Consider the following 14,184-nt stretch of genomic DNA (forward strand, 5'->3'; position numbering starts at 1 on the left):
CTAGGATCATTGTACAGGTGGCAACGTTCCTTGAAAGGGGTGTACAAAAACTTGTATCACACTACTTACATCTTGTTTTGATGTTTAAAGTTTCCAATCATACGAACATTATATGTATACTTTATTCATTGGTTCATTTGATCAAATTCAGATTTGACAACGAATCTGTAATAGGTCATGAAATCTCAAAAAGTACAGGAAATCTTGAATTACCAAGAAAAGTACAAAACTGTCACAATAAATAATTACATTCTGTGGTAGAGATTTCTATCTTTTAGAAATTTTCTTGATATACGTAGGATAGTTGCTCCAGGACGTTACAGAAGAAGATAACATTGTGGAAAAAGAAATAGATTCCACAAACCTGGGCTTACCAAGTATGGAAACAAAAACACAAAGAAGAAAAGGAATCAACCAGGAATAATGTGCTCTCTTGGACATATTTAGATCTAGAAAAGGTGAGAATTAAGTATAGAGATCCAGATATAATCATGAGTTATACTACAAATACAAGAAACTACAGCGCTCACAATGTCTCAGAGTATAAAACTGCAATGGACAAACCTTATAGTACGATTGCAACGTTAATAAACATATGGATACCTAGGCACGATCATCACAAGAGAAAACAAAATAAACGCAGAATAGACCAACAGGGCCAATATATCAACGCTATTTCATAGATAAAACCATCCAAATAAATATTTTAAGAAACAACATATAAAAGAAATGATATAATAACATACGACATAGTATTGAATTATTTAAGGAAACACCAAACTAAAATGGGTCAGAATTAGAAATAACTGCATAAAAGAGCTAACATCATGAACATATGAGAATGAGTCGATAAAGAAGAGCCAGGAAACTAATGGAGATATGTAAACAAAGGAAAGAGGAATATCAAAAAGACAATAGATTGACGAGGCAAAAGAAATAGAATTTAAAAAAATGGAATTTAATGTAACCAAAGAAACAGAAAAGTATGAACAACGGATGGGAGAGGACACAAACCCCTAATCTAACGTCTGAAAGACATAAGAATAAGACAAGATGTACTTCAGAAACTAATGTCGTCCTTTTGACGAAAAAATGATCGATAGTTCCTTGATTCACAATTTTGCATAGATAAATGATGACATATATTCAAAATCGGTTTTAATGCTCATAATAACCAATTTTGACATTTATACGCCAATTCATCGGGACTCCTTTCTTTGGAGAAGCTAAAGCCTGTGGAATCAGCTACCAAGGAACGTTACTACTTACAGCAGTTCAAGATCCATATCCACATAGCAGGCACCACTCGAACTACTCGAGTGTAATTGGGTTCACTCTCTTGTGCTTACTTTTTAAATAAGAAAAAAAAGATCTTATTGACTGCTGACACTAATTGGAATTTCTGGAACTGTTGATGATATTCATCATCAACTGATCACATTGTTCAAAATCAGTTTATCTTCAGTCTCTGAAGACAAAAACTTATCAGAACGCACTTCAGTTATTGTAATTGAGAATTTTGGTGTAGTAGTGTAAACAGTGTGCTCAGTACAAACTGTTCATTGCCGTCATTGACCAAACTTTGTATAGTATTAAGTTTTGAAATTTTGTAGGATTTGGTCTGGTTACTCAACAGCCGTGGTTGCAGAGAGGTACTATACGAGATAACATATTATTTGGAAAACCTTATGAAGAAAAAAAGTACATGAATGTTATTTTTGCTAGTGGGTTAGTTGAAGACCTAATGATGTTACCGTCTCGTGACAACACAGGTACCCTTTTCTAATACCAAAGTATTTTTATTTCTTAGATCTTTTGATATGTTTATGTTTCTAAATGTTCTTGATTTTAGGTCTCTTTTGTTTCATAATTAGTTTTTTTTTAATAATAAAGATAAATATTGACGTTTCCACTAATTTCTAAAAATCTTTTTCCTATATCAGATTCCGTTTAAAAAATTTTTGAATCTTTATAATTGAATTTATGTTTTTTTGATATTTCATGGTTCGTTAAGGCAGTTCTATCTTTTTTATCGTATTGATGACCTCTTAATCTATTTTATAAATACTGAGATGTCTGCCCTGTGTAGGCAGTGTCACAATTAGTAAAAGGCACTTGATATATAATATTTTTTCTTTTGTTTTTTAGTGTTTTAGATTTTAGTTTATTGAAATATTTGGATAATGTATTATGTCCTTCATAACTTATACTAATATCATATTTATTAAAATAATTTGATAGTTGTTGGGAAAGTCCTTGTACATATGTTAAGGAAAATGTTTTAATTGTTTCCAGTATCTGTTTGTCCTTTTCTTGAATATGTTATTTATCATTTTATCCAGATAATTATTTTCTTTCAATGCAGTTTTTGCTAAGCATCTAAATTCAGGATCTGATAGTTTGATAGATCTATCAGTTACACTTATTATCACTGATCTTTTTTATGACATAGTATGACACGAATTGAAGTATAAATATCTGGATGACCAAGTTGGTTTCGTGTACCATCCTGTTCTTTTGTTATTGTTATTTTCATACAATGTGACATCAAGAAAATTGATTCTAGTATTTTTATTGTGACAACTTTGAAATTGGAAGTTTCATTGATTAATAAAAAAAATCATCTTCTATTTAACAGTTACTATTTGGAATATAATAAACTATAGTTAGATTCTATTTTCTCAAGTAACTTGTGCTTCGCCTATACAATTATTTAGTTATTGAATATTCTGGAACTATTGCAAGAAAATCAGATTGGTTATACGAGGAGTCAGAATGTTGAAGGTAGATTTGAAAGAAACTACAAAATAATAAATGTTAATTCTCGAAATATGTCAATAAATACAGATTCAACTCTCCTTGTGTTAAAATATTGACAGCTTGCTTCGATATTTCAAAAGAAATTCCGATTCCAAACTTGCCAAAAATCAAAAATAATACAGGGTGAGTCATGACGAATTTTACACACTTCGATCATATATAGAGCCCCTCAGGGAGGATATCATGTGGCTACTAAAAAATATCAACTCCTCTTCTTTATTAATTTATAGGGTGATTTGTGAAATTAATAGTGTTTATACAGCTTATTTCATTTTTAAAAATTGTTCTTGATCCAGTACACTACTATTAAGCATTTGACTGGTATTAGCTAAATTTCCACTATCGGCTCTGGAAAATACATTTGGGGTTTCTTATTAAGTAATATTAAAACTACATAAATAACCAATCGAACCACTTAAGTTGCAAACATCGTAACTCCATAGCATCACATTTTACAGTAGTAAAAAAAAACGATGAAAAATGATTAAATGAAGGTTTGAAATGTTTCTTTCAAATAAAAGATCGATGTCCAAAAAATTATTGAAATAAAACAGCTTAAATAAGTTAACACGGAGTGCGGTTAGCTTTGAACAAAATGGCGATCTGAAGTTTTGTATTTAGACTTTTAAATTATAACGTTTTTTTAGTTTTATCGAGTTTTTTAGTTAGATGCGTTGAGAAATTATCAAATGGTATCAAAATGTTGATTTTGAGAAAAAAACGGGGTCGCATGGCTTGCGACTTAAACCGACGATATGCGACAATGTTGTCGCTCTTTTATCCAATTTTTAGTGAACGATCAAATCTTACCAAAAATAGAACAATCACGATGATAACACCTAACCTAACCTAATCTAACGTAACCTAATTAGCTTGAACAAATGTTATAAATTTCGAGTATTTTAATTAAAACGATAAACTGTATCGAATTACAATAACGACAAACATAAAACAACAATAACAGTAATCAATAGCAATAACGAGTAACAAGACGCATAAATAACGGGCAAAAAATACGAGAATTGTAACAAAATAAAAATAATTTGAGGTAGATTCTCAAAATAGAAACTAGCAGCCTCTACAATTTTTTTTTGTCGAATTCTTGATTGTTGTATTAAATTACGGAAAGTCCACATAAAAATACAAAAAAAATACTACATTTGTAACAAAATAAAAATAATTTAAGGTAGAAATGATAAAATTAATTTCTGTAATTCAATACAACAATTCGGCAAAAAATGTGTAGGGGCTGCTAGGTTCCATTTCGATGCTTTTAAAAGTCCAATCCAAGGGCTAGAAAATGTTTAATCGACCCTTGAATACGCTGGGTGTCGTTTCCGTTCGAAGGATGTCTATAGTTGAGAGGTATATCATACAACTGATTCAACAGAACATACTAAAGTAATTAAACGAAAAATTTTGAAATTTGTATAACAGAGAGGATTTCAAATCTTGTGTAACAGTGGTTTTTACCCTCACTGAAACTTCCAAGAAAAATATTCTTAATCTGACCTGACCGCTAAGAGTTCCCGGCTGTTATCAAATGATTTACAAAAATTGCGATTTCTCAGTACTTCTATAAGTATTGTACGTTTTCATAAGGGACAAGTCACATAGTCTTATATAAAATTGAATTCTATACATTTATTTATTTTAATTCAAGATCCCATGATCTCGATTTTCAATCTGAAAGTTTGACCCCTTAGGAGACAGTGCAGATACTCCTGAAACACAGCTATCAATTTGACTAGAGTTTTTTCCAAAATCCAAATGTAATTAATATTCAATAAAAGTATTCAATAAAACTTAAACTGTATTAGTGCTTCACTCCACTATCTCACTCCAGTTAATTCCAAAGTAGTTTTGTGATATTGACATTAATCTTCTTGGGAGTATATAATAAATCAAACTGCTCATCGTTATGACAGTGTCTATCGTGCCCTTAATCAAACTGTATTAGTTTGTTCTTTCATTACCTCTAATTATGGTTAAAATGGTGAATATTAATTGAACAATTTTCTTACAGAAGTAGGAGATAGTGGCGGAACTTTATCGGGTGGACAAAAAGCTAGAATAGCTCTGGCCAGAGCTCTTTATCAAGAAAAACCCATATATCTTTTGGATGATATTCTTTCGGCAGTTGACGTTAAAGTTGGCAAACATATTTTTCAGCATTGCATAATGGATATGTTACAACATAAGACCAGGATACTATGTACGCATAATATGAAATATTTGTTGCAAGCTGACCAAATAGTTGTATTAGAAAACGGTAGAATCACAACTGTGGGTAAGTCTTTTATAAATATTACTTTTTGCATAAAAAATTGTTTCGTCACCACGCAATTGATTGGTATACATAATTGGGGGACAAATGAAACAAGTGCGTCATTGATGCCACAAGAACTACTTCGATCGAATAATACATTGAAGAAATCAAAAGGTTTTACTTCTGCAGCTGTTTTTTATTTGAACATATTTAATTGTTGTCTTCACAGACATTCAAAAAGCACTAAAGGTACTCGATTGCGTAGAGATCATACCTAAGCTAGTATGGTACTCTTAAACAAGTTGGTTGATCATAGTAAAGTCTGGCTGGTCTGATTACCTGGGCATTAGTGTCATCCGGACAACGAAATGGCCAAATAATATAAGTCAAGGCCATTCGTAGTGATGGAAAATCAAAAATGAGGCTTTTGAAGAAGGAATTTATCAGGTCAAAAGAAAGCAACAGTTTATATTAAAGCAATCGCCAAAATTCACAGGAGGCTTGATAACACAGGAGATGGTTAAAACTGTTGTGAATCTATCAACAAGACATTGTGACATCGAAGATTGATGGAGAATTCGATCTACACCCCATTTTCAAAATAGTAGGACCAGAATTACACCACTAGAAATCACAAAAAAGTTACTAGTTACTAGATTGGAAGCATAAAATACTAGTCATACTAAAATTATACATTGTGGAAATAATGAACCACAAACTAAATAATAATTATCCTAAAAGGCCCACCAGAAAAGATATATTGCGTATTATTGAAAATGAAATAAATATACAACGAATTGTAAAATTAACTCTATAAAGAATTTCAAGGTCGGTGACTACGTTTGTAGGAAGGTTGTTAAATTTGGTGGCACGTGAAGTTTTCAAAAAATTTGTATTTATTTGAGAAATAAATTATAAAACAATAATAAGATCCGATTTCTGATCGAATTTAAATAATTTATAATGAAGAAATCACAATAATCGAAAATTGCATTATTCAGAGAGCATAATTTTTTATTAACTATTATTTGTGACAAATAAACAATTTACAGTATATCAGAACTATTAATTACGTTATTTATTATTTATCAACTGAAGAAACAATACATAAATTTATATAAAGTTACTAGCTGACCCGGTAAACGTTGTTCTGCCATATAAATTATATCAACGAAATATTTTTCTAGTTCACATATGCTACATATAGGTCAATAACCACTTTGCAATGAACCTAATATTCTACATCAGGCTCATACTGAAATGCTAGTCGAAGAAATATATCTGATGTAAATGCTCGAAGAACTCGTTGGTTAATTCCTCTACGTCTTTTTACTATGAATCGACGCGTTTCTCTTCTTTCTAATTGTTGATTTCGTGCCTGTTGTGATTGTGATTGACATAACTGCGTCGTGCTCACACGCACATCTGCATTGTTTTGTTCGCCTGATGTTCGTGCTCTTATATACATGAGATTTTATTATTCGACGACTCAAATTGGTCTCTTTAACTCTTGCTGGCATTGCCGAATGTACATATAACCTGTAAATAAATCAAGTTAAATACTTTTGTGAGAAACAGTGACTCAATATTGTATTCGTTTGCTCATTTTTTGACTTACCTTTCACAATAATAGAATACGTATATTTATTAAACACGTACACTTTCTGTTTTGATTTGAAACTATTAAAAAAAAAATGTTGAGTACGATATGTACAGGTACGATAATGGCCATTGTTAGCGGGAGCTCACAACACGTATTTATTTACATGAGAGTAAAAACTGTCTTTTCAATTATTAATAAATAATTATAGCATTGGAACTTAATGATAAATTTACGTTGAGAGTAAAATTAACATGAGCACTTAAAAATCAAAATGATAAGTATAACAGTCACTGCTACGATCGATACAAAAAGTAAATTGAAATTATAAATAAGAATTTATCTTACTATAATGATTATATTTCATTGCGATCTTGGATAAAATAAAAAATTCGCAATGGAAATATAGCGGTTGATCGTAGAGGGGTGAAAAATTCAGAATAATATAATATTTTTTATTCTAAGTCATGACAAAAAAAAATCTTGCCCAAAAAATTAAAGTTTATAATTAACAAATGAAAAATAGCGGTTGATTGGAGAGGGTTGAAAATTTAGGGTTGTATGTATTTTTTAATGAAATATTTTAACTAAAAGATGGGAAAAGAGGGGTTGATCGTAGGAGGGTGAAAAATTCAGAGTAATATAATATTTTTTATTGTAAGTCATGACAAAAAAAATAAAAAACCTCCAAAAAATTAAAGCTTATAATTAACAAATGAAAAATAGGGGTTGATCGTAGAGGGTTGAAATACAGAGTAATATAATATTTTTTATTCTAATTCATGACAAAAAAAAATAAAAAACCTGCCAAAAAATCAAAGTTCTTTTCGATTCTCAGACCTACCCGGTATGCACACAAAATTCATGAGAAACAGTCAAGCCGCGACACGAGAATTTTACATATTAGATAAATAAATTATTCATTGAGAATCTGCTTCACTGTCATTTCTAGAAAAAGAAACGATTGTCGGTTCGTCTATAAGATCGTCCACAATCATATCTAACTTGAACATTTCATCTTCTTCTTTTATGACATGTGCAACACAATTTTGGCAGTGAATGTTTGTCACATTTTCCAAGGCTTGCATCCTTTACATTTTTTAGTTTTAAATTAATATTTTTGGTTGCCATTTCATTTTTAACAAATCAACTCTATAGGCTTCTTTTCATAATGATATGGTGACAGCCTAAATACAGTTTTATTTTTTTTTGTGTCATTACATCGATAACATATGAATTAAATATCTGTTGTTTCATAACATATACAAGTTCAGATGGAACTATATTCATATTAAACTGTATATTCTTAGATTGTAACCATTTTTGCATATCTTTTTTAATGTAGATGTTGTTGTAACCTTTTCTGGTTCCGTCTGGCAATTTTTTTAGAAATTCAGAATACCAGTTTTCAAATACCAATCCATTCATATCCTCATGATAAGTTCCAGTTTTTTCACTTCCAAATATTAGCCATACATCTCCAACAAACCCATTGTCTTATTCCGCATGGAGGATTATTAGTTGTTCGTCTTTTCCAGATGGATTTTTCAAACCTATAGGCAATCCAAGAAAAGCATCTCTTTTATCTCGAATAGCTGTATCTATACATATTTCGGAATTTGTATGACCTTCATTTAGCCAGGTTTCATAAAGATGATAAATGGGTCTCTGTTCCCACCTATACTGTTTGATGGATCTTAGATAATTTCTTCTCCACCTTACAATAACGTCACATTTTAACAGAATACTCTTTCTATTTCTTTTCAAATATCTGGAAAATTCAATTTTCTTAATTATTTCACATTTTCGAAATTTTTGGACACATGCAGTCCTCCACTAAAAAAATTATATTTCTAAGTTTAAGTGAGTCAGGTCTAATATTTTTGGGATTTTGACAAATAACACTTACAGCTTTCAAAATCTGTGAAAACCTTGACAAAAATGTATATGGGGTGTTCAAAAAATGGTGCCGAATTTCGCTATCTATAAACTTCGAAAACTTAATTTTGTCAAATAGCAAGCCCCATTTTTCTCTTTACCATTAAATTCTAGGCTTTAAATTAAGGGGACTTCGTTAGTAAATTTATATATCTCAAATTAACTGCTTTTGTAGAAACTTGAAAAAACTGAAAAGAATACTTTATTAACCTAAATAAAACTTTCGATTATAAGTACATCCCTATACACTTATAGTATATTAGTTATTTTTATTGAACTAGAAAAATATTTCGTAGATATAATTTATATGGGGGAACAACAACTAAAGTTCACTTCACTACAAAATGTCTTGTTTATAGAATATTTAGTCAATTGGTTAGACGCAAATATATCTAACAGTTCCACGAATTTTTTAATGTCCACAACTCTACTCAAACCATCGTCAACCCGATACATTTTCATGATTCTTCTTCCCAACTGCCACTTGCATGTTGGAATATTATCACTTTTGATCAGCACTAAACTGCTGATCTTGATCAATTAATCTGAATGTTTCTTCCATTTTGTACGTGTGTGTAGCTCATTAAGAAATTGCTGCCATCTCGACCAATAGTGTTGCATGAGAGCTTGTAATTTCTGCCACTCGAATCAATATAGTAGAAAAATCCTCAAATGTAAACGAACTATTCCTTAAAATCCGCTTGAGATGGTATTTTGTGCTCTTTATTCCCGCTTCCCAAATTCCTCCAAAAATAGGAGACCCAGCAGGGATGAAATGCATTTGACACATTCGGGAACCAATTCATAGATTTCAAAATTTTTCTTTTTTGCTCCTACGTAGTTTGTATCGTTATCGGAAAAAAGGTTTTCCGACAAATCTTTTAAGTGTAGCTAAAAACGCTGCGGTAGTTAATGCTTAAACAAGTCCTGTCTAAAATCGGTTGTGATTTGACTTATCAGGAATCTACAGAACTGCCAACTTAAATTCAAATCAGTCCTGTTAGTTTAAAAACTGGGTATAGATTTAGATACCACCATATATCTGGGAAAGTCGCTGTGGTATAAGCCACCTCTTAGAAACCTTATTTCAAAGCAATCCCATTCACGTTGATGATGAAATGCTCAGATGCTTTTTTATTTATCTATATTATATTTTTTCGTCGCAAGAAATCGGTAAAAAAATTGAAAAAGTGAATTTTCCTAAACCTGAGTCGAACCTAGCACCTGTAGTTTGCAGGCAAGGAACATTAACACTGAGCTATCATGAATGTGTTTGACGTATTTCTGTTTCTTAACGTACTATGGTTTTATGAAATAATTAATACATTGAAATAGCTTTTGAAATAAAATAAATTTGATTCAAAACTCTTGAGATCATCGTGTGTTCAGATTTCTCAGTGTTTCAATATTTTATGCAAAATCATGTCTAAAAACCAACTAAAAATTGATAAAGAAAATGACACTTTTCTTTAACATCACTAGAAATTAGAGAAGCTACCAAAGTTGACTAATTAAATTTATTGCCGGAAAAGTTAAGGAAACAGAAAGAAAACAGAAATATCTACTTTAACAAACACAGGCAAATCAAAGGTTATTCAAACAAGCATTAGACTTTAAGAAGAGAAATAAGCTGCGGACAGTCTACTACAAAAATGGCAAGATTTTTCTTTGGAAAAATGAAGGGGATCCAGTTATGAGAGTGTGGAGAGAAGATGAATTGAAAATGTAAATAAGAAAGAGTAAAACAAGTAAAAAATTGGTGCGAAAACAGAAAGAAAAGTTAACTGTAGTGTATATAAACATAAGAAGCTTAAGGAATAAGATGGAAGATCTGCAGTATATACTGAAAAATGGCAATGACAGGAACATTCATATCATAGCTCTTCTGAAACCTGGTTATATCAAAATGAGTATACCTATTCAATATTGACTCGTATACAGCAATCCGTAACTGTAGATATAGTCGAAGAGGAGGAACCAGTTTATATATAAAGAACGAACTAAATTTTAAGCACCCCATTTTATAAGTAGGTAATGTGGTTGATTGTAATATGTTATAAGTTAAACTGATGTTTACAGACCACTTACAAATAAGGCTTCTGACTTTGTTAGGGCCATTGACATTGGAAGTAACCAAAAGTAACTGTATCATTCTCGGAGACATAAACTTAGAACTTCTGCAAGACACAGAGATAGTGAGAGAATACAAAAATACTATTACATCAAATGCATATGAAATACAAAACAAAATCAGAGTGGATGCGGCTACTCGAAAAAAAAGGTCTTCAATCTTGGACCAAGTACTTTCAAACAATAGATTGGACTGTGATATTGAAATCTAATATCACATGATTTCTTATCACAAAATTATTTATATAACTGTAAATGAAGCAGTTAAGAAAGATGAGAAAAAACAAATTATTAAAACTAAGCTTAATATAGAACAATGGATTGAAATGACTAAAGAAGCATTAGAGCGGGACTCTACCTGCTCTTTTAAGCAGCTGGCAGATATTATAAATGTGGCAAAGCAAAAATGCACAAAGAGATACACAATGAGGATACACCAAGGAAATAACTGGATTACCAAGGAGTATTTGGACAAGATAAAGCTGAGAGACAAATTATATGTTAGATGGAAAAAGGTGCAAAATGAAGAGGCTGAAAATGAGTTTAAAAAAACTAAGAAACAAAGTCAACAGCATGAGAAAATACCTCAAAAAGCAATATGTGGAGAGAAGAATTTTGGAAGTAAATGGCGACTCAAAGAAAACTTAGAAAATACTAAATGAGCTGACAAACAGACAGAAGAAGAGTAGTAATCAGAAGATGAGATTAATAAATAGAGACATAGTAAAAATTTTAGATGATACTAAAATAGCAAACTTGTGTCAATTATTAAAAAACCTGAAAATTTTTATTTTCAAGAAGAATAAGGACACAAATTATGAATCAGTGAAATATGACATATTTAAGAGAAATCAAGGAAGTTATTGAGGAACTGAAAAATAAAGCTACACCAGGAGGCGACCACATATCAAAGGAAGATATAAATCTCTTGATTAACGAAATAGGAAATAAAATAGTACAACTAACTAATGAAATACTGATAAGTGGCAGAAGAACTGAAAGTAGCAAAAATAATCCCCATACACAAAAAGGGTCCCGAGTATGTTGCCTTGAATTACAGACCAATTTGCTAACTAAGTACATTATCAAAAATAGTAGAAAAGCAAGACTAGTGACTTTTGTCCAGAGCAGTTTTGTATTTGATAGAAAGCAGTATGGATTTCAAAAAGGAAGTTACACACTTAATGAAATTGATAAAAATAAGTATGTATAAGTAAGTGTATATAGATTTGCAGAAAGCTTTTGATACAGGGGACATAGAGCTAATGTTGGAAAAGCTAAACAAAATGGGACTCCAGGGAACTGGTCTTGAGTTATGAGGACTTACTGTACAAATAGACAGTACTGTACCAGAATAGGTGAAACTGAAAATAAAAAATTTGGTGTTGGAGTGGCACAAGGGTCAGTACTTGGATCACTGCGATACTTACTCTATGATCACAGTCTACAGTTAGTTTGATTGAAGATGTTTGAAGATGACACTGTAATTGTTACATCCGGATACACAAAAGAAGAACTTGAAACATCTGTAAACAAAGATCTAAAATTTACTACAAGTGGATGTAAATGTAAATGTAAATATAAATAAAACTGAGTACATGTTAATAAAACACAATCAGAAGGAACACTGTCATTTAAAATTAGTATTATTTGCAAGATCAAAAAAATCCCAAGACGCGCCTTTATACATAAATATAGAAATCTACAACAGAATACCGCAGAATAACAGAACAAATGTTGTGAAAAAAATGTTCTGTTTTAAAAAGTTATCTCCTGAAAATAGGCTGAAATATTTATTTATTAAATTTGATTTTTATTTTTTGTTATATTTAGAATATTTTAGCTGTTTCATTAAATTTTAGGCCGTGTTGCCAGTAGCATTGAACTGTTTAAGGGTTAAAAAATAAAGATTTTTTTTTAAATATAATATGGCATATGAATTTTTAATAACTATAAATAAGTACCATCATAGCAACGAAAAATAACTTATTAGAAGTGTCAGTGTAAAGTTTGACGTCAAAAAAGTAAATCAGAGTACGTAATAAATTAAAAGAAAAAAGATGTCCACCGAAATTGTAAAAAGCGAAAAATTGTAGTATCGATCCATCATCAAGTACCTGTATTTAAAGTGGTTAAGAGGTGAGCAGATTTACGCTTAACATATGTTTAATATCCTTGGTGATTAATGTCCTTCGTATGCGACCGTGAAAAATTTAACTGCAAGCTTCAAAATAGGTAAATTTTCCATTGAAGATAATCGATCTAGAAGGCAAGTTTCTGTGTCAGTCCCCAAAAATATCGATGCAGTCATGACAGGATTTTATCAGATCGTCGAATTGGGATAAAACGGATATCTTAAGCACTGAATATTTCATACGAACGCGTTCATCATATAGTTCACGTCAATTTGGACATGAGAAAAATTGCTGCAAAATTGATCCCCAAATGTTTGAATGTTTATCAAAAGCGTGCAAGGGTAGAAGCCTCGCTCGATTTGAAAACGATGTAGACATCTTAAACCGAATTGTTACTGTGGATGAGACTTGGGTACATTTCTAAGATCCAGAAACAAAGCAACAATCGATGGACTGACGATACTCTGGTTCTCCAAGACATAAGAAGTTTCGTGTCCAAAAATCTGCTGGAAAAGTTCTTGCTTCAGTATTTTGGGATTGCCATGAAGTAATCATGATTGATTTTTTGGATAAGGGTAGAACAATAATTGAAGATCACTATTCGACATTACTAACCACTCTACGGGAAAAAATTAAAGAGAAAAGACGCGGAAAGCTATCCAAAGGTGTTTTGTTTTTGCAGGACAATGCCCCTGCACACAAATTTCATCTTCTCATGCGAAAAATTCGTGATTAGGGTATGAATTACTAGAACTCCCCCCTTATTCACCAGATTTGTTTCCGTTCGACTATCATCTCCTCCCTCAACTGAAAAAGTTTAAAAGGTCGTAAATTTTTTTCCAATGTGGAGGTGTGGTTTGCAGAGCAAGAAGAAACATTTTTTTTAAAGGTCTATAGACGTTATAGATTCACTGAAGTAAATGCGTCCAATTAAGAGGAGAATATGTTGAGTAAGAAAATATTTTGACATTGAAAGTTTGTTTGGTTCTAAAGTAGGCTAAGAATTTTTCAATATATCCTCGTAAATAGTTTTTTTTTTGTTGATTATTATGGAGATACTAGTTGACCCGGCAAACGTTGTTCTGCCACCTAAATTATATCAACGAAATATTTTTCTAGTTCAATACAAATAGGTCGAAACGTCAATTTTACCTATTTGTCAAAAATTATTATAAAAACTAATTTTTAAATAGAAGAGACCTAAAATCAAGAATATTTAGCAACATAAGTAACTAACTAGAAGTGTGTAGGGATGTACTTGTAATTGAAAGTGTTGAAATATAGTTGTCCGT

General features: G+C 31.2%; 1 protein-coding gene across 24 annotated transcripts in view; it reads left to right on the forward strand.

The window, feature by feature from the left end:
* LOC130900405 (ATP-binding cassette sub-family C member 10) overlaps nt 1-14,184 on the forward strand; it is a 136,766-nt gene that overhangs the window by 64,705 nt on the left and 57,877 nt on the right. For all 24 annotated transcript variants that reach the window (XR_009060162.1, XM_057810983.1, XM_057810976.1 and 21 more), the window contains 2 exons: nt 1,614-1,772; nt 4,847-5,110. Coding sequence is in view for 23 of the 24 variants with exons in the window: in XM_057810983.1 (XP_057666966.1) it covers nt 1,614-1,772; nt 4,847-5,110 (423 nt within the window). In the remaining variant the exon portion in view is untranslated. The remainder of the gene's footprint in view (nt 1-1,613; nt 1,773-4,846; nt 5,111-14,184) is intronic.

This window comes from Diorhabda carinulata, chromosome X, assembly GCF_026250575.1.
Source record: "Diorhabda carinulata isolate Delta chromosome X, icDioCari1.1, whole genome shotgun sequence".
NCBI classification, from domain to species: domain Eukaryota; kingdom Metazoa; phylum Arthropoda; class Insecta; order Coleoptera; family Chrysomelidae; genus Diorhabda; species Diorhabda carinulata.